Source organism: Mobula hypostoma, chromosome 12, assembly GCF_963921235.1.
Source record: "Mobula hypostoma chromosome 12, sMobHyp1.1, whole genome shotgun sequence".
NCBI lineage: Eukaryota > Metazoa > Chordata > Chondrichthyes > Myliobatiformes > Myliobatidae > Mobula > Mobula hypostoma.
In genome coordinates this window covers 78,339,167-78,361,450 of record NC_086108.1, presented here as the reverse complement: position 1 = coordinate 78,361,450, position 22,284 = coordinate 78,339,167, and the positions used below count along the sequence as shown (strand labels likewise).

At 39.4% G+C, this 22,284-nt stretch overlaps 1 protein-coding gene across 4 annotated transcripts in view; it reads left to right on the top strand.

Moving 5' to 3' along the window:
* Positions 1 to 19,438, top strand: part of ccdc24 (coiled-coil domain containing 24) — a 121,974-nt gene extending 102,536 nt beyond the window's left edge. For all 4 annotated transcript variants that reach the window (XM_063064450.1, XM_063064447.1, XM_063064448.1 and 1 more), the window contains 4 exons: positions 1,135 to 1,189; positions 17,213 to 17,282; positions 17,611 to 17,728; positions 18,473 to 19,438. In XM_063064450.1, coding sequence (XP_062920520.1) covers positions 1,135 to 1,189; positions 17,213 to 17,282; positions 17,611 to 17,728; positions 18,473 to 19,184 — 955 coding nt within the window. In that variant the 3' untranslated portion in view covers positions 19,185 to 19,438. The remainder of the gene's footprint in view (positions 1 to 1,134; positions 1,190 to 17,212; positions 17,283 to 17,610; positions 17,729 to 18,472) is intronic.
* Positions 19,439 to 22,284: the final 2,846 nt, after the last annotated feature.

Genomic DNA, 22,284 nt, shown 5'->3' with positions numbered 1-22,284 from the left:
GAGGAAATCTACACACACACACACACACACACACACACACACACACACACACACACACACACACACGCTCGCTCGCTCGCTCGCTCGCTCTTCTGGTCACAGAATCTCCTGTCTGTCCTTGCCACTATCAAATCTCCTATCACTACCACCCTGTAAGACTACACCATTCCCTTCTGAACTATTCACAGCTCCAGAGCCCTGGCTATTGCTGCTAGCCTCTGAAAGAACTTCCCAGCACTATCCAAGGGGGTACAACAGTTAGTGAGGGGAATGGTCTGAGGCAAACGCTGCCCTGACTGCCTACTCCTTTTTCCCTGGTGGTCACCTATTTATCCAAAACCCTATACCTTGGTTGCGACTACCTCAGTAATAATTCTCATCTGTGAGGTTCTTAGCCTGTTGGATGGTCCTGAGTATATCCAACTCCATTTTCTTGACCTGGTCTGTCAGGAGCTGTAGCTGGATGTACATCCCATAGGTGTGGTTATCAGGAGCACCATGACATTTCCTGACTTCCCATATTTTGTAGGAGAAGCATTTCACTACTCTAGCTGCCATGCCACCTACACTGAAACAAGTACTGAGCATGAACAGTGTTTTTAAAAAAAGGGAACTCACAAGCAAACAGAGACTCACTTCTTTTAAACTCTACTATGTGGAGCAACATTTTCAGGCTTTCTATTTGAGATTTTGTGATACTTCTCTCTTTGGTCTTTTGTTGTTGATTAGTAAGGGTGTTCAAATGTTACAGGAAGAAAGCAGGAGAATGGGTTGAGAGGGGAAATAAATCAGCCATGGTAGAATGGCAGAGCAGAGTTGATGGGCCGAATGGCCTGATCCTGCTCCTATTATCATTAGTCTTGTGGTTTTTTTTGTCAACACCTGGGTGACAAAGATTGTAAATGCATCATTTTTTTTAGGTATGTGATTTAGCAGATTGAAGTGGTAAATCTACTGACAAATTTGATCAAAGTTTGAGGGATACCTAATTTTAGTTACTATTTTTAAAAGGATTTGGATATCTATACTATATTCTGGAATAAGAATCTGAATGCTTCTGCTCTGGAAGCTAAGATGTTTGGGTATTCCAAACAATTTATTTAAGTTTAATATATGTATCCATGTTTTCTACAGATCTATTTTACAAGAAGAATCTAAAATGTTGGAGAAATACATCCAGTTCTTACAGGTAAAGAGTTTTTGAAATCATCTGGTGCAATTCATTATTTACTTGCTTTACGGTTCTGATATTTGGCCCCCAAGTTCACCTCTGAAATCTTGTTCACAAATATTTTATATATCTGAATGCAGTCCCATTTATATTTCATTGGAATTTTGAAATGGAATTTTCTGCATAAAATCCATAAATTTAAAGATAAGTTTTCACTGAAGTGTTTGGATGTGTGTGTGCCATCAATTACCTTCAAATGTGGTGTGACTATTTGCCTTCCAGTACTACTTTCCAAGCCCAGTACCCTGCACCTCACTTCACAAGGCAGGACCTGAAAATAACAAATAAGAACCAAGAGGATGGGAGGAGGAATAGGCCACAGGCCCCTTACGCCTGTCACCCATTGCGTATGATCACAGCTGATCTATGCTGCGCTTCAACTCCTCTTCTGTACTAATTCTTCAAAGATCTCAATTCCATGATTCTTCAAATATTTACCTATCTCCACCTGAAATATATCTAATCAACTGGCCTCCATCATCCTTGGGGAAGAGAAATCTAGAGGTCCACTCCCCTCTGAGGGGTAAGAATTTCTATGATTTCCGTTTTACATGACCAGCCTTTTATTTTAGCTATGCCCTTTTGTTTCTGACTCTCCCATGAATGAAAACATCTCAAAATCTGTCAAGTCCTCTTGGGATTTTTCTGTCTGATTAAAATCACCTCTTATTCTTTCAAACTCTTAAGGAATATAGACTCAATCTGTCTAGTGTTTCTTGATAGGATGACGCTTTCATCACAGAAATTAACCAGATGAATCTTGTTTGCACTGCCACCAATGGAATTATATCCCCTTAATAAAGAAGACCAAAACTCCGTACAGTATTCCATGAGTGATGCTACCAACAGCTGTACAACTGTAATAAAAACTTTTTAATCTTACACTCCGCAATAAAGATCACCATGACATATTACATGGCTTGCCAGAAAATATGGATTTATTGTGTATACATTTATCAGAAGTTAATTTCTGCTGTTGAAAATCATAAAACTAAAAGCTTAAGAAATTTGAATGCAAATGACTATTCAATCTAAGGGACTGCTGCACTGTGACCTCTGAAAGTTATCATTTTTCTTTTGGATCTTAAAGGCAGGAGCAACTATTTGGCCACTATTTATCTCACAAAGGGTTGTAGTGAGAGGAAATGGGTAACTAAAATGGCCAGTAGAATGGATTCTGGTTAATTGGAACACATCAGGACCAATACATTTAGGCCCAATTAAAGCAGCTGCCCTAATTACTGGTTTCATGGAAATACTGTGAACTCTGGTTAATTGGGGCAGCCACTTATTTGGGACAACTCTTAAAAAACAAGAACAAATCGAGAAAATAGACAGGATTCCCTTCATTCATTTGGGACCCAATGTCACTTAATTGGGCGAAAATGTACTGGTCCTCGTGCTCCAATTAACCAGAATCCACTATAGTTAAAAAGGTATTTAAAAAAGGCGTAACTACTGTTTAACTGAGTAAGAAATTATGTATTTAAATGAAATACTGAACAAATTAGAACACAACCAATACTACTACAGTACTATAAAATGGTAGATCCCAATGGATGAAATCGATGGATGAATTCATCTGCTGTACACTGTCATGTTCTTATGATTGACTATAAATAAACAAAACCAGTGCATGTAGCTAGCGGAGATAATGGACTGTCTTCATACAATGTTTTTGACAAATGCAGCCTCCAAATTTTTGTTTTCATTGTAATATTCAGAATGATTGTCAGTACATTCAAGTTCTTTGTAACTCCTAACTTGTTGAAGTAGTGAAATCATTTCATTCTCACTCCTGGAGGCTTCTTGTATCTCTAAGCCTGATTGCTTAAAATCGCTGTGAGCAAATCAGTTCCAAGTTGTCTTACTGCTTATTTCTCACCAACTATCAGTGACAAAAATCACTGCTTGTTTGAACACAAACACTCACAACTGATGCTATTTTAAAACTGTTCACTCTGAGTGCGGTGCAGTGTTTAACAGCCACTCAAGTGCATGCGATTGATGCTAGTTAGAAACTTTGGCAATATTCTCCTGTCCTAATTAAGAGGCATAGTGTCCCAAATAAACAAAGGGAATCCTGGCTATTTTCTTGATTAGTTTTTTCCTTCTTTAATAGTTTTCCAAAATAATTGGCTGTCCAATTAACCAATGGCCCAATTCAGTGGAATCCACTGTACTTATATCTGGGTCAAGGACTGGAGGCCTTGAGGTAGTCTGTCCTGGGGTTGGAAGCTTGTCTATGTGTGTAAGTGGGTGGGTGGGTGGGTGGGAGGTTGAGCGAAGGATTTGTTTTGCTTCTGTTGTTGCTGCCATTGGTGTTCTGCAGAACCTTGTGGGCATGTTATATTGGGGCTGGAACATGGGCCATATTTGTGGGCTCTCCTAGTGCATCCTTGAGTATATTGGTTGTTAATGCAAAAAACACATTTCACTGTGTGTTTCAATGTGCTCGTGATAAATAAATCTGTATCTGAATATCATGATCACAACCTGGCTCCAATTGTTGTAAATAACCTACTTTTCTCAAGTTAGGGTCTTTGCAAAGAATATTGTATTTGAATTTATCATTTCCGGCATTGATTTACAGTTTCTCCAAGAAGTAAGTAGTGAGGTATTGGAGCTGGAAGGCTAGACCCTGTAGCTAAGTGTCTTTCCAGTACTTCATAGGGCAGAAGGAACAAAAATAATTCCTTACTAGATTCCTCTCCTTCAATCAAAGCAGATAATATGCTTTCACCCAGCTCCACAAATGGATTATACCTCATGTTGCATCTTCAATTTTTATATCCATTCCTCACCCCTGCAGACCAATATTTTTTTTATCACATAACTGTAAGCCAAACACCGCACATCATCAAAAACACACTATCCCTACCGTGATGTATGGTGATGACTGCATCATGCCGTGGGGGTGCTTCAATGCAGCAGGCCCTGGAAGGCTTGTGAAGGTAGAGGGTAAAATGAATGCAGCAAAATTCCGGAGGAAAACCTGATGCAGTCTGCAAGAGAACTGCAACTTGGGAAAGATTTGTTTTCCAGGAAGACAGTAACTCCAAGCATAAAGCCAAAGCTACACAGGAATGGCTTAAGGATAACAAAATAATGTCCTAGAGTATCCAGACCTCAATCCAATTGAGAATTTGTGGCTGGACTTTATAAGGGCTGTTCACTCACAATCCCCGTACAATCTGACAGCTTGAGCAGGTTTGTAAAAAAAGGAATCGGAAAAAAATGCAGTGTCCAGATCTGCAAAGTTGATAGAGACTTATCCACTCAGACTCAAGGCTGTAATTGCTGCCAAAGGTGCATATACTAAATACTGATTTGAAGGGGGTGATGACAAAATCAATTATTTTCTTTAATAATCATTGTAAATTTAGACTAATTTGTAAAAATTTGTTTACACTTTGACACAAAATAGTCAAAAAAGCCAAATTAAATCCAGTGTGATTCATGTAGTAAAACAATAAAGCATGAAAAATTCCAAGGGGTTGAATACTTTTTATAGGCATTGTATGTTGTCTAACTATAAAATGCAGGTCCAACTTGACTCCATGAACATTTAGATTTTGTATTCAGAATTTATTTCTAAGTACATGCAATCTAGACTTGAAAATAATATCAATGTTTTCAGAAATGCAATAAATGGAGAATATAATATTAGCAGACCAGGAAGACTGTTATATGTGTGGTAGAAGAAAATTTAGCAAAGAATGAGATGAATAATATGAATCAAATACAGTAGTACACTTTTAAGTAAGTCCATCCATCTTGGGTATATGTTCAAATCTTCAGCTGCAAGACAAGGTTCATAGAGTTAGGCAGCATCGAAACACTCTTTGGTCTAACTGGTCCTTTCCAATCAAGATGCCCCCAGGCTTCAAAGAACCACCATCATCCAGGTGCCCAAGAGGGTGACAGTAACCTGCCACAATGACTACTGTCCAGTGGCACTGACCTCAATAATAATGAAGTGTTTTGAGAAGCTGGTTATGAATTGCATTAAGTCCCATTTTCTCATTTCATTGGACCCTTTCCAGTTTGTTTATTGCTCAAATCGGTCCACTAATTATGCCATAGCCTCTGCAAGTGTTGCCTCACATGCCAGAATGTTGTTTATTGACTTCATATGGGCATTTAATATGATCATCCCTCAGAATCCGGTGGGTACACTGTCCTCATTGGGTCACAATACCCCTCTCCGTGACTGGATCCTGGACTTTTTGACAGAAAGGCCACTGTCAGTCCGTATTGGCAGAAATATCTTTTGCTCAATAGCGATGAGCACCAGTGCTCCCCAGGGCTATGTCCTCAGCCTGCTGCTGTTCACTTATAAATTAAATACAAATGTACGGAGTAGGAGGAAATGTATTGGCATGGATAGTGGATTGGTTAACCAATAGAAGTCAGAGAGTTGGTATAAATGAGTGTTTCTCCGGTTGGCAGTCGGTGGTGAGTGGGGTGCTGCAGGGGTCGGTGCTGGGCTTGCAGCTGTTTACCATTTACATTGATGATTTGGAAGAGGGGACTGAGTGTGGCATAGCAAAATTTGCTGATGACACTAAACTGAGTGGAAAAGCAAATTGTACAGAGGATGTGGAGAGTCTGCCGAGGGATATAGATAGGTTAAGTGAGTGGGCCAAGGTCTGGCAGGTGGAACACAACATTGGTAAATGCGAGATCATCCACTTTGGAAGGAATAATAGAAGAGCAGATTATTATTTAAATGGTGAAAGATTGCAGCATACTGTTGTGTGCAGAGGGACTTGGGACTGCTTGTTCATGAATTGCAAAAAATTGGCTTGCAGGTACTGCAGGTTATTAAGAAGGCAAATGGAATGTTGGCCGTCATTGCTAGAGGGATTGAATTCAAGAGCTGGGAGGTCATGCTGCAACTATACAGGGTACTGGTGAGGCCGCACCTGGAGTACTGTGTGTACATCTAGTCTCCATACTTGAGGAAGACTTTGGAGGCAGTGCAGAGGAGGTTCACCAAGTTGATTCCAGAGATGAAGGGGTTAACCTATGGGGAGCGATTGAGTCGCCCGGGACTATACGCTTTGGAATTCAGAAGGATGAGAGGAGATCTTATAGAAACATACAAAATTTTGAAAGGGATAGATGAGATAGAAGTAGGAAAGTTGTTTACATTGGTAGAATAGAATTCGGGGACATTGCCTCAAGATTCAAGGGAGAAGATTTAGGACGGAGATGAGGAGAAACTGTTTTTCCCAGAGAGTGGTGAATCTGTGGAACTGTCTGCCCAGGGAAGGAGTTGAGGCTTCTTCACTAAGTATATTTAAGATATATTTAAGTAGGGGAATTAAGGGTTATGGGGAAAAGGCAGGTAGATGGAGCTGAGCTTACGGATAGATCAGCCATGATCTTATTGAATGGCGGGGCAGGCTCGATGGGCTGGATGGCCTACTCCTACTCCTATTTCTTATGTTCACATTGCTGACACATGACTACATTGCCAGATCCAGTTCAAACCGAATCATTAAGTTCACTGATGCCAACAGGAAGGTGTACAGAGAGGAGGTAGAGCAGCTGGTAGAATAGTGCGAGCACACAACTTGGGTCTCAACTTGGAGAAGACCGAAGAGATGATTGTGGATTTTAGGAGGGTGCAGGCTGACCACTCCTCATTGCACATACACAGCTCCTCCATGGAGAGAGTTAGAGCACCAAGTTTCCTGGGAGCACAAAATGGATGGTCTTGTCTTGTCCTTCAACACCGCCTCTTTGGTCAAGAAAGCACAGCAGCATATCCACTTCCTGAGGAGATTGAGGTGAGTGAGGCTCCCCTCCTCCCATTTTAACCAATTTGTACAGGAACACCATTGAGCTGGTCCTGACTAGCTGCATTACCGTCTGGTATGGGAAGTCCCTACAAAGGATTGCGAGAACTGCTAACAGTATCTCTCTTCTATCCATGAGAGAGAATTATCAGGAGCACTGTACATGCAAGGCCCCTAGCATTGTCAATAATCCCTCCCATCCATCCAACAGTCTCTTTGACACTCTACCATAAGGCAGGAGGTACTGTAGCTTTCGGACAATAGCTAATAGGATGGGAAACAGTAGGCCATGAGACTACTGAATCCCCTGTCACCACATATGAATTTCATCATACAATATTGAAGTCCCAGTAGTGTTATACTGTTTACTTTTTAACTTGTATATGCACTTTATTATTTGTTAATTTATTTGTGGTAATAAATTCACAACCACAGATGCACTGGACTGTCCATACCACTCTCTGCAGTGCCCAGCGATCAAGGTTGGTGCAGTTCCCGTACCAAGCGGTGATACAGCCAGTCAGGATTCTAACTGTAGAAGGTCTTGATGACTTAGGGACTTTGGGACTGTTACTAAGATGGGGAGGATTTGGGGATGTTATTAAGATGAGGTAATTTTAAGAAGGTTAGTCCAGTATATGTACTGTTGAGTTGCATTTACTTTCTAGTCAACAGCTAAGTTCTGTGATACCCTTTGTTTTGCAGTTCTTGATGTTTTCTGTAGATGCCTTAGACTGATAAGTAATCCCATTTTGTATGCTTATGGGAGGATTATAGTACTCCTGTTCATTCAAAGGATGAATTTATAGGATTAACTGTAGTACTTTCCAATCTTGTGCCTTGAACAGTTGATTTAAATATTGGACTGTAAAGTCCATTAATTGAGTAGTAAACTGGTTGATGTTGATTTTTTAAAATTATGAACCTCTAAAAGACCACAGTGGAGCTGCAAGCAATAGAGACTTCAAAGGATCCCTTTGCATTTGGAATTGGGTCTATCCAGCCAATGGTGTATATTCACGTGAACAATGTGTTTGAGTCTGACTCCATTTCTTAGGAGGCAGGAACCTACCTTTTTTTTAAGTTCTGAGTTTCTAACAGGGGAAATTTCAAATAGGTAAGTATTAATTCTTTCAATTTCTTTATTAAATTCCATGATTACATCTAGTCAGAGATCAGGATATATCTATCTGCACTCACTGGAGTTTTGAAGAATGAGGGGTTTCTTCTCATTGAAACCTATCCAATATTGAAAGGCCTAGATAGACCATAAGACTATAATACGTAGGAGCAGAATTAGGCCATCTGCTTCACTGAGTCAGTTCCGCCATTCCACCATGGCTGATTTATTATCCCTTGCAAACCTATTCTGTTTTCTCCTCATAACCTTTGGCATCTTGACTAATGAAGATCCTATCAACCTTTACTTTAAATATGTCCAATGACTTGGCCTTTATAGACATCTGTGGCAATGAATTCCACAGATTCATCGCTCTCTGGTTAAAGCATTTCCTTCTCATCTCTGTTCTAAATAGACATCCCTCTATTCTGAAGCTGTGCCCTCAGGTCGTAAACTGCTCCCCCCCCCCCCCAGTATAGGAAATATTCTCTCCACATCCATTCTATCTAGGCCTTTCAGTGTTTGATGGTTCTCAATGAGATCCTCCCTTATTCTTCTAAACTCCAGTGAGTACAGGCCCAGCGCCATCAAAAGCTTGTTATATGTTCTTAGATAAGTGGCCCAAAACTGCTTGTGATACTCCAAGTGCAATCTGACCAATGCCTTATAAAGTTTCAGCATGACATGATGACTTGCAGCAGACTGAAAAGCTTGAGCATGTAGATATTAAGAAGGAGGATGTACTGGAGCCTTTGGAAAGCATCAAGTTGGATAAGTCGCTGAGACTGGATGAGATGTACCCCAGGCCCCTATGGGAGGTGAGGGAGGAGGTTGCTGAGCCTCTGGCGATGACCTTTGCATCATCAATGGGTACAGGAGAGGTTCCAGAGGATTGGGGGGTTGTGGATGTTGTTCCCTTATTCAAGAAAGGGAGTAGAGATAGCCCAGGAATTATAGACCACTGAGTCTTACTTCAGTGGTTGGTCATATGATGGAGAAGATCCTGAGAGGCAAGATTTATGAACATTTGGAGAAGTATAATATGATTAGGAATAGTCAGCATGGCTTTGTCAAGGGCAGGTCGTGCCTTACGAGCCTGATTGAATTTTTTGAGGATGTGACTAAACATATTGATGAAGGAAGAACAATAGATGTAGTGTATATGGATTTCAGCAAGGCATTTGATAAACTACCCCATGCAAGGCTTATTGAGAAAGTAAGGAGGCATGGGATTCAAGGGGACATTGCTTTGTGGATCCAGAACCGGCTTGCCCGCAGAAGGCAAAGAGTGGTTGTAGACGGGTCATATTCTACATGGAGGTCAGTGACTAGTGGTGTGCCTCAAAGATCTGTTCTGGGACCCTTACTCTTTGTGATTTTTATACATGACTTGGATGAGGAAGTGGAGGGATGGGTTAGTAAGTTTGCTGATGACACTAAGGTTGGGGGTGTTGTGGATAGTGTGGAGGGCTGTCAGAGGTTACAGCAGGACATTGATAGGATGCAAAACTGAGCTGAGAAGTGGCAGATGGAGTTCAACCCAGGTAAGTGTGAAGTGGTTCATTTTGGTAGGTCAAATATGATGGCAGAATATAGTACTAATGGTAAGACTCTTGGCAGTGTGGAGGATCAGAGGGATCTTGGGGTCCGAGTCCATAGGACGCTCAAAGCAGCTGCGCAGGTTGACGTTGTGGTTAAGAAGGCATACGGTATATTGGCCTTCATTAATCATGGAATTGAACTTAGGAACCGAGAGGTAGTGTTGCAGCTATATAAGACACTGCAAACTCCACTTGGAGTACTATGCTCAGTTCTGGTCGCCTCACTGCAGGAAGGATGTGGAAAACATAGAAAGGGTGCAGAGGAGATTTACAAGGATGTTGCCTGGACTGGGGGAGCATGCCTTATGAAAACAGGTTGAGTGAACTTGGCCTTTTCTCCTTGGAGCAATGGAGGATGAGAAGTGACCTGATAGAGATGTATAAGATGATGAGAGGCATTGATTGTGTTGATAGTCAGAGGCTTTTTCCCAGGGCTGAAATGGCTGCCACAAGAGGGCACAGGTTTGTGCTTGGGAGTAGGTACAGAGGAGATGTCAGGGGGAAGTTGTTTACGCAGGGAGTGGTGAGTGTGTGGAATGGGCTGCCGGCAACGGTGGTGGAGGTGGATATGATCGGGTCTTCTAACAGACTTTTGGATAGGTACATGGAGCTTAGAAAAATAGAGGGCTATGGGTAACCCTAGTAATTTCTAAGGTAGGGACATGTTCGGCACAGCTTTGTGGGTTGATAGGCCTGTATTGTGCTGTAGGTTTTCTATGTTTCTATGACATCCTTCCGTTGAATCTGATGTAAAGAACGCCAGCTTCCCTGCCCTCATCAAAATTCTTGGTCAACTAAACTACTCAAAAAAAAACTCAATCACATTCACGGGTCATGATCTCCCATGAACAAAGCCATTCCAACTATTCTTTATCAATACCTATTTTATCAAATGCAGATAAATCCTGCCCCTCACAGTCCTTTCTAATGACTTTCCCATTGCTGATGCAAGGCTCACTATTTGTAATTACCTTGCTTATTCATAATGCCCTTCTTAAAGAAAGGCACAACATTAACTATGCTTCAGTCTTCCAGTACCTCACCTGTGGCTGAAGAAAATACAATATAAGACTTCCAGCAACTCCTCCTTCAGTATGCTGATATGCTCTAGAACAGACAACCCCAATAGGCGGACCGTGCTGACCCATTGGCACTTAAGTGAACGCACCTGTCATAACATGTAAATAAAACGTGCACTGCTCTGATTTATTTTAACCTCATCCCACACCGTACACTTGACCTACGTCCCCGTAGAACGCGCGACCTATTGTGCACTCTCTATGGTCCTCAACTAGACAGTGGCACGCACCAGCTACCCGCCTGTCATCTAAGCGAATTGTTACCAGCAGTAAGTCACAGACCCTAAACCAAGAACAACATGGCCTGCGCGAATAAGCGCAAAGTCAACCAGGAAAACCGTCAGTTCAAATCTGACTGGACTGATCAGTTTGTTTTATTTTACCGGACCATGCCAATGCTAAACCGACATGCTTAATATGCACGCAGTCCGTAGCTGTCTGCAAATCAGAAAATCTAAAACGGCACTTCAACACTGTGCATGCTGCCAGTTTTAATGTCATCTACCTGCAAAATCAGATCAACGCAAACAAAAAATTGCAAATATGATAACATCATACAAGCACTCCATTTCTACTATCTGTAAGTCAACATCTGCACAAGAGAGCGCAACAGATGCGTCATTGCAGGTGTCTTGAAATCTTGCCAAAGCTAAGAAGCCATTCGCTGATGCCGAGTTGATTAAAACGTGTGCAATTGATATGGTTGGCGAAGTTTTAAGTCATGATGAGAAAACCAAGAAAACGGTTGTGGAGCTATTAAAGATGGTGCCATTGTCAGTGACAATGGTGAGTGAATCAATTTATTTTTGTCCATTTGTCAATCCTGTTGTGGTATAATAATATTACAACAACAATAATACTGATAATTTCATTTATAGTTACACTTCATACTTTAAATGCTACATAGCTTAATTAAAAAAAACAAGTGGATTAAATGAAAGAACAGAAACAGTGGAAAAGGTAGTACTATTAAAACTCTTTGTGTGGAAGAGAAGTAGTGAAGGTACCACGTTTACAGTGTGTGTGTGCGTGCGCGTGCGCGCGCATTTTAAGTCCCAGATGAGTTCTCAATGTGACAGCTGACAGTTGTGATAACTAGAGTCATAATTAAATGGTTGGTCTTGGACTTATTTTGTTTCAAGAGTGCATTTTTTTTCTTGTGTGACCCACAACAAAGGCTTTGAGAATACCAGGCCTAAATTATTACTACTACTACTACTACTACTACTACTAATAATAATAATGGCAATAGCAGCAACAACAAGATCTGCCCATAAAACAACTTACTGGCACAATGGGAAAAAAAGACCTGGACATTTTGGCCCTTGGCTTGGCATGTTTGACATAATTTGGCCCTTGTGGAAAACTAATTGGGGAACCCTGCTCTAGAATATTAGTGTTTCCTGCCCTGAGTTCAGAAAAGAATTAGTCATGTAAGGCCTTGCCCTGCGTGGTGCCTCAGGAAATACTATTTTTTCTAACTTAGTTGCATTTGCAACTTGGATTTACAGATCTCTGTTCCTTCATCCAAATCAATGATACACCTGGCAAAAAAGTTAAGTTTATTTTTCTTCACTCTGTTATGTTCCCATCTCCAACGTAATATTGGGACCTGTTACATCATATCGTCTCCTCCCAATACCTAATTTGTACAGAGACTTCACAACACCTTGGTCCACTCTTCTGCCTCCAGCCACCAGGCCTTGGTCCATGCAACCCGAGGAGATGAACCTTTTTAATCTTCCCCGCCCCCCACCAAACCCCCACCCCATCCCATCATCCAGGGACACAAACAGTGATTCCAGGTGAAGCTGTAATTAACTTGTACTTCTTCCAATCCAGATACTGGGCTTGGTGTCACAGTGTGGCCCCTACCACACCAGAGTAACCAAATACAGATTGGGTGATCTCGTTCTCACTTTCTCAATCCTGCTGTTATTCACTGAGGCCTCTTCCATTGGCATAGTGAGCCCCAATGTAAATGAAAAAGATACTGTCTGCTCTATCTATGCCTCTCATAATCTTATAAACCTGTATCAGACAACACACATAAAAGTTGCTGACAAAGGGTCTCGGCCCGAAACGTCAACTGTACCTCTGCATTCACCAGCAACTTTTCTGTGTGTTGCTTGAAATTCCAGCATCTGCAGATTTCCTGAAGTTTGCGGTTTTAAAAACCTGTATCAGAACTCCCTTCAGCCTCGCCTGCTGTAGAGAAAACAACCCACGTGTGTCCAACCTCTCATGATGGCACATGTCCTCTAATCCAGGCAGCATCCTGGTAAACCTCTTATGCACCCTCTCCAAAGCCCTGATATTCTTCCTATAATGGGGTGACCAGACAGTATTCAATACTCCAGATGCAACCTAATTAGAGTTTTATAAAACTGCAGCAGAACTGTCTGACTCATGGCTGAAATGCCAGAGCAAAAAAAAATTGCAGTGGCTCAAGGAGAAAGACCATCTTGTTAGGGCAACCAATGATAAGTTTTGCTTTGCCAACACCAAACGTAACAGAAGAGCAACTGTTGTAAAAAAAAGTCAGTAATGGACTCTGAAACAGCTATTGCATGCAGGCACTGTCATTCAACCAAGTTTTGTATTCCTAGTCACCATTCTGTTGCTAGTTCATGAATGCATTTCTCATCTTGTACTCAGGAAATCATTTAGAAAACAGCAGGAAACAAAATATTTTTAATTATGTTTACCTGAAAACTGCTGTCATGCAATATTACAGTTAATTGAATGTGGTATTTGGTCAAATCTTGTCTTTAACTACCAAACCAATAAATAGGATATAGATTTCTATGTAGAAAAAAATTTACTCCCAAAATGCAGTACATTACCCAGGCTCAAGAAATATTGAGGTAGGTGGAATTAACCTATTTATCTCTCTCCTGTATTTGTTTACAGTAGTAATTGACTAATCTTTCTAGTACCACATACTCTTTTTAAAAAAACTATTTTGCTTCCTTTCAAGCTGAAAAATCACACACTTTTTTCCTCATAATTATCTCCAGACACTGTTATTCTTTGCTCTCTTCAAAGATGTGTGCCAAATTTAAATCTTCCTGACCAAAATTGAGTACTAATTTCAGAGCATAGCTTCAAAATACAGTGTAACTCAAACAACATACAGTTTTAACATAGCATCCTATGGATCAATATGAAGCAATATATTTGTTTTAGATTGGTTTTCAAAGACTGGACTTGTTGCTACTTGAACTCTTTTCCTTATTGATGTATGTGGCAAATGTGAATAAAGCTTCAGCAGAATTTATGATTTCCATGTGGTGCCATTATAAAACGCACTAATATGGTAAATGTTTATATTCTTCACATATTTGACTGTCACTAAATTGTGTTCCATCACAGATGTTAAATATTCCGTTTTGAACTTGCAACTTCAGCAGCTCTATCTTGTCAGTTCAGCTTATGCACAGAAACAAATCTAGTTAACAACATTAACTGCTCAATGTTATTTAATATCCCTGGAATTAAAAAATTAAATGGTAGATACAAATGGATAAAAAATTAGTATTTTCTCTAGCTAATGCCAAATCTATTTCTTGATGTACTGGATGAAAAATTTGATATTCAATTAAAAATATACTGTGGATTTTAGAGCTTTGCCAGCTCACCAATTCAGTTAATAGGCAATATTTCAATGAAAGTTTGGAAGTGTGGATAGTGTGGAGGGCTGTCAGAGGTTACAGTGGGACATTGATAGGATACAAAACTGGACTGAGAATTGACAAATGGAGATCAACCCAGATAAGTGTGAAGTGGTTCATTTTGGTAGGTCAAATATGATGGCAGAATGTAATATTACTGGTAAGACTTACTTGGCAGTGTGGAGGATCAGAGGGATCTTGGGGTCCGAATCCATGGGATGCTCAAAGCAGCTGCGCAGGTTGACACTGTGGTTAAGAAGGCATACAGTGTATTGGCATTCATTAATCATGGAATTGAATCTAGGAGCTGAGAGGTAATGTTACAGGTTTATTGGACCCTGGTCAGACCCCACTTAGAGTACTGTGCTCAGTTCTGGTCGCCTCACTAGAGGAAGGATGTAGAAGCCATAGAAAGGGTGCAGAGGAGATTTACAAGGATGTTGCCTGGATTGGGGAGCATGCCTTATGAAAACAGGTTGAGTGACAGAGGATGAGAGGTGACCTGATAGAGGTGTATAAGATGATGAGAGACACTGATCGTGTGGATGGTCAGAGGCTTTTTCCCAGGGCTGAAATGGTTGCCCCAAGAGGACATATGTTTAAGGTGCTGGGGAGTAGATACAGAGGAGATGTCAGGGATAAGTTTTTTACTCAGAGAGTGGTGAGTGCATGGAATGGGCTGCCGGCAATGGTGGTGGAGGTGGATACGATAGGGTCTCTTAAGAGACTTTTGGATAGGTACATGGAGCTTAGAAAAATAGAGGGCTATGGGGAAGTCTAGTAATTTCTAAGTAGGGACATGTTCGGCACAACTTTGTGGGCCGAAGGGCCTATGTTGTGCTGTAGGTTTTCTATGTTTCTATGTTTAAATACCCCCTTATAATATAAAAGTTCAAGCCCTGTGGTTTCTTTTTCTACAGTGTAATCCACAGGACTTGGCTCGAGCAATGGCAGCTGATTGATATCCATCTCTTAGGTAGCAGTTTGCTTTCTTACAGAATTTATTGGCTAGTGGCCGTAATGATGATTTTATTGCTCCTGTGATGTCAGTTATTCATGACTGTGGTAATACTCTGAGCATCCTGAAAACTGTTGTACACCCCTGATGCAATTTTTATTTCAGATCTTCAGGACATAATAGTTTTATGAAAGTAAGATAATACAAACTCAAAAAGAAATGCTGAAGTTACAAGAACAGAAGAGGTAGAAATAAGAGTTTGAGAATGTGGCAGTGTCACTAGACATGAAAGAGGTAATTGGTTCAGAAATATAATAGCCGTGAAAAAGAAGCTGATTTTGAGTCTGGTCGTCCCTGTTTCCAATTTCATGTATATTCTCTCGGAAGGTAAAAGAGAGAAAAGGGAATGTCCGGGATGGCAGGCAGCCTTGATGATACTACAGGTCAACCTTCCCTACTCCGGCACCATTGGTACCTGAGGAGTGCCGGATTAGTGAAAATGGCGAATTACAGAAGGATCACATTAAGCATAATCAGTGCCAGATTATCGAAGGAACCAGATTACAGGTAGTCAGATTAGTGAAGGTTGACCTGTATTAACTTTTCATTTTTATTTGAATGTGATAATTTTAATCTTATGTATCAAAAATGGATTGGGACACCACAGAAAACATGGGAAGCATTAGCTCGAAGATGATGGCTAAATCCTCTTCCTCTTGCAAATTTCATCTTTTAGTTAATGATACTTCCTCCTACATATATTTTTCTGGTGATAATGGGTGAACCTGTCCTCTAAGAGATGAAAATTAAATGTTAAGGGGAATTGAAAAGTATGGATACTTGGTCCCTCTGACAATATTTAAACAGTATTCGTATACATAGAGGAATTTGCTCAGCTGATCCCAGTTTCAGTACTGCTGTGTTCCTATGCATATGTGCTGATCCCAAAGTTATTGATTTTTATCCTTGGAAAATCAGGGCCGTAATATATCTAGTTAAAAATAAGAAGCTTCAGGGAAAGAAAACAAGCATTTGTACATTAAGGAAGCTTTGCAAGTGATTTGTAAATATGATTATAATTCTTTTATTTATGGAGCATTTTTGTTTCAGTATTGTGAATGGGTAATTTACCATATTAGTAAAGATCAGACTAATTCAATTCCTGAATTAGGGGAGATCTGCCAGACCAGGAGATGTCTGATGAGGTTCTTGTTTCCTCTTCTTAAGTGCTCATTAACCCTAATTGCTGTTTATTTTTCACCTGCTAGAGCATTCCGTTTTAGGAGGCAAATCATAATAAAGCTAATAGAAGATAAATTAATTGGTGTATTCATGGAAACCCAGCAGTTGAAATTACTTAGCTAGCATAATTTCTGCTAAACTAATTATGGCCTTCAATGAACTTACCCATAGTTGTAGCTGTTAGCAACATGGGGAGAAGTAGTGAAAGCTCACCATGTCTTTCACAGAAAAGAAAAATAATCTCTTGAACTTTTGGGGATATTTACAAGTTCAGTGATGTTCCACTGGTAAATATAATTGTGAAGGAAGAAAGAGTAATTGTACAGTGAAATAAAAAGTAAGCAACTGAGCTGTGAACCACAAAAGTACTTTCAAAATTCAAATGTTAACTAATTTAGCATTCAATGCTTCTTGTTATTTTAGAATGAACATGAGAAGGAGGAACTTGTTTTAAAGTGTGTTAGTAGCAGATCCATAATCCTGTTTCGTGATATCTACAGGAGTGTTTAGAAGAAGAACATAACTACAGCTTGGAGCCCAAGATACAAATTGCAGTGCCATCAATTGCAGGTATGTCCCACTGTGAGATTCATGCTTTAACCTGTACTGGCAAATATCAATATATACATTAACAAAATATACTACAATCTTTGTGAACGATGATATACTATGTGTGCAAAGATGATCCTATAATGATATGAAGTTTTAATTTAAGTACATGCTTAATAAGGTTAATGTAGTATCTTGTATCATTTTATACATCCTTTAAAATTTATATAAATTTATGCAAATTGAAAGACTTCTGATTCCATCTATATTCCTGCCCTAGTATAACTTATTTTAGAGAGAGCTCTGTATTTCAGATTGTTTTTACAGCTTCAGTTTTTTTAATCTTCAGAACTGCGAGAGGAACGGAAAATATTAGAACAGGACCTGCAGTTGGCACCACCTTCAATACAAAGTCTGGCGCAAGTTCATAAACCATCTGGGTACAGATCCTCCTCGAGATCCTGTGGGTAAGATGCATTCAGGTCTCTGCGTATTGCTGCTTTGAATATTGTTGAGAAGAGGGGCTCGGTCACCAGTGCTGTATGGATCCCTGTACCATGAAGTTTGGCAAATTATGGATTCAATCTGAATTCTCAGAAATGGATTGGATTTCGTTGTGTTTGCTTCATGCTTGATTAAGCAAACTACCAGAAAGTTCAAAAACTGAGTAATAGAAATTTCTTACATTGCTACTGATTTGGAGGAGTCTGATAGTAGAACAAACTGGATTAGATTTCTCCTTTTTGACATACCTGTCAACTAAAAGACACTGTAACAATACATCATCACTGCATCAATGTACTGGCCTAGATTTCCTGCTGTAAATCTTGAGTTTGGAGGGTTCCTTGTTGCAAGGGTGCCAACAATGAGCCAATTAGACAGCTCTTATATTAAAATGATACTGGGTGCATAGGCTTGAGAAATTATTTCCTCACTTAGGCCCCATTTTGTTCTTGTTTGTAGCAGAGCTATATATACAGTATACAGAGATTGAAAGGATAAAATTGCCCACAGCTGTATTATAATCAACCAGGATATAGTAAGTATGCACAAACCTGCTGTACAAGAGTTAATTAACTTGCCCCCGACAGGGCTTCCACAATTTTAGAAATATGTATACAAATTCATTTACTTAGAAGCAAATCAAAAATTGTTGCTAAAATTGTATATAATCACATTGTACATAAAAAAAAAATATTTGTTTGATATAGGAGAGCAGTGAGATTGAACAATCCAGCACTCAACCCATCAGAAGGAGGTCATTGCTCAACAGTAACATCTGGCCAATCAGAACCAGATCTAGAGCAGAGGATGCAGCGGCACAATATCTCACCGCTGAGCGAATCCAGTGCTAGTGGAACTAGAGACCGTTCTACAAAATTGGAATATTCTGGAATACTCAATATCTCACCACAGAGAACATCTTCTGCGGCTGTGGACTTATCAATACCTACTCTCCATGGCAAGGGTGCATCAGCAATGTATCTTGCACCGAAAGGTGTGTGTAGTCCTGTGGTTTATTCTAAGGTGAAAACTCATAGTAAAATTGAACAGAAAATGGATGAGATGCCAAGGACTTTAAATCCAAAGAAAATAGAGACTGTGTCTGAAAGAAATAACATAGAAGAATCACTGTTATTACAAGAAGAAGGAGAAAAATCATCAGTTTATTCCCAGTCAACGGATAATTTTCCGACGGGCCAGCAGTCAATTGCTTTTTCCTCCCAGACTAGAGTTCATTGCACTACAGAAAATAATAGAACATTGTTGTCAAGTTTGAGAAGCCCTACTGAAGTGCCTAAACAGAATGGCTATATTCTTAATCCAACACCACCTACCACTGAGAAACCCATTAGTACACAGGGCAAGTCCACACACAGATTGAGAAGAACCCACAGAGACAGCCTCATTGGTCATACATAGAATGAGGCCAGTTTTCAGAGAACTGCCCCAGTTTAGAATTGTGGTTTGAGTTGAAATAACATTTGTCTTAATTACAATTGAATAATCTAGGTTATAGTAAATGTTCCTAAGATTGTGGCATTTTTGATTAATTTACAGTACTTCCATCCACTAATTCATATTTTATATCATGTGTGCTAAGTAAAAATAAAAATGACACTAAATTCCAAAGATGTTTATTTTCTTGTGAATTGGAAGAAAGCATGGAAATTTAAATAAACTTTATAGCATGTTTTACTGATAAATTATCTTTTTTAACATTGAGTTGAATTCTTCATTTTTTCCTATCTAAAATACCCAAACACTTTAATTATGTATGGTACAAACTTTTAAAATACTAACATAAGAAATAGAAGTAGGGATAGACTTTTTGCCCCCTCATGTATACTCCATCATTCAATAAGATTATTGCTAACCTTTAACTTGAGCACCACTTTCCTGCACCAAATCAAAATTCCTTGATTCTCTCAATATTTAAAAACTGAATGATCTCTTTATTAACTCTATTAATCATATTGAGTTTTCATACCTTCTTGAATTGGGAATTCCAAAGATTCATGTCCAATCAGTAAAGGAATGTTTTCTTGTCTCCATCCTTAATAGCCAAACTCTCATTTTGAAGTTGTTGCCCAGTCTTTTAGGACTAGGCAGCTGAAACATTATCCATTCTTTAATCCTTCTTTAATTTTGTGCAATTCAATGTGATCACCTCTTGTTATTATTAATATTGTGTATAGGCTTGTCTGATTAACCTTGTCTTGTACAAGAAGCCCACCATTCTAGGACTCAATCTAGTCCTAGCCTTTGCTATACTTCCTCTCTCACAAGCCTGTCCGGCCTTGACCAGATCCATGTACAACAGTCCAGCTATGGTCATATCTTACCAATATTTGGAGTATGTAATTCCTTTCTTAACAAAGGCTAACATATCATGTGCTTTCCTAATTGCTTGTTATACCTCTTGTGTTAACTTAGTGCTTTGACTGTAAGGACATCGAACAATATCTTTTAATCTTTCATCACACAACATTTTTTCAACTAAAATAGATTACCTCATTTTCATATTCAGTATCAGAGTCAGAATCAGGTTTAATATTACTGGCATATGTTGTGAAATTTGTTGATGCAGCAGCAGTACATCGCAATACATAATAAAAGCTAAATTACAGTAAGTATATGTACAGTATATAAAAAAAGTTAAATAAGTAGTGTAAAAGGAGGAAAAAAAAGTTAAGTAGCATTCTTGGGTTCAATGTCCATTCAGAAATCTGATGACAGAGGGGAAGAAGCTATTGCCTTCAGGCTCCTGTACCTCCTCCTTGATGGTAGCAATAAGAAGTGGGCACATCCTGGGTGATCGAAGTCCTTAGTGATGGATGCCGCCTTTTTAAGGCATCGCTCCTTGAAGATGCCCTGAAAGCTGGGGAGGCTAGTGTCCATGGTGAAGCTGACTGAGTTTACAACTTTCTGAAGCTTATTTTGATCCTGTGCAGTGCCCCCCACCATACCAATGCTTTTTCCCCACATTCTATTCCATCTGCCATGTCTGTGACTATTTAGTTAATTTGTCTCTATCTCTAAAAATCCTCTCTCTATCCTTGCTACTGTCCACACTACCACCCACCTTTACTCATCAGCAAACTGAAATATATCGCACTTATCTCTTCAGTCAAACTGTTGATTTGAATTTTACACATTTGAACCCTTGAAACCAATCCCTGTGGCATCCCATTAATTTTGGCCTCCCAGATTGAAAATCATCAGTTTAAATCTATTGTTAACCAATCCTGAAACCACATCACTACCTTTTATACTGTGTACTCCAAGTTTGTTTAATAATAGCCACTTTTGTGGCATCTAATTGATGATCCTCCAAAACTCCAAACACATCAGTTCACCTTTTTCCCCCTTATCTATTCTATCAATTTTATTTATCAAACAAGAATTCATTTTTATATGTGTATCTATGATTCCTCTTTATAAATGCTAATACTATTTTCCATGAGCTCTCTTACCTTTTTCTTTATATTACATCCCAGCATGCTCCATTCTGTTTGTGTTAAATTAGCCCATCTATAATTCATTGTTTTCTTTCTTCCTCTTCTGCCTTCTCCACTTCCCAAACTGTGGGAATAATTCTTGGACCCATGGATCTCTGGAAGTTGACAACCAGTATATTCAGGATCTCCATAAACATCACCTTAAACCTTGTGATGCAGGTAAAAGTGTACTAGGGATTTATCACCTTTCATTATAATTTGCTTAAACTCTACACTTTTAAAAATTTATCCTAATTTCTTATAGCTTCACATTCACTCTAGACGAGCTATTGTTCTCCATAGTTTTATTCAGATGTCTGTTTTTCATGAACAAAATACAAAATACAGATGCACTTTGACTGTAAGACGTCCGCATCAACTTTGACTAACCTTTTCCTTTATACATGTTTATAGAGAATTTCACATTTTGGATTTCCCATCGTGTGATTATGGGAAGTTAAAGATTCTGAGTGCAGGAGATTGACTATGAGTTTACTTAATGTTTTAGAAAAGTGAGGGGGGATCTCATTGAAACCTGTTGAATCTTGCAAGACTTAGATAGACTGGACATGGGGAAGATGTTTCACATAGTGAGAGAGTTTAGGACCAGAGCATACAGCCTCAGAATAGGGGAGCGATTATTTAGAATAGAGATGAGAGGGAATTTCTTTAGCCAGAGGGTAGTGAATCTCTGGAATTCATTGCCACATATGACTGTGGAGGCCAAGTCATTGGATATATTTAATATAGAGATAGATCGGTTCTTGATTAGTAATAGCATCAAAGGTTACAGGGAGAAGGCAGATAAATAGGGTTGAGAGTGATAATAAATCAGCTATGATGGAATGGCAGAGCAGACTCAATGGGCCGAGTAGCCTAATTCTGCTCCTATGTCTTATTGTCTTACTGTGATTAGAGTACTAATATGCTAAACAGATACCAGAAATGGGCAAGTTATGAGGAAAATCTGGAAAAGCTGGACTTAGAAATCTAACTAAAAACTACTTCTTTACTTGTTTTCT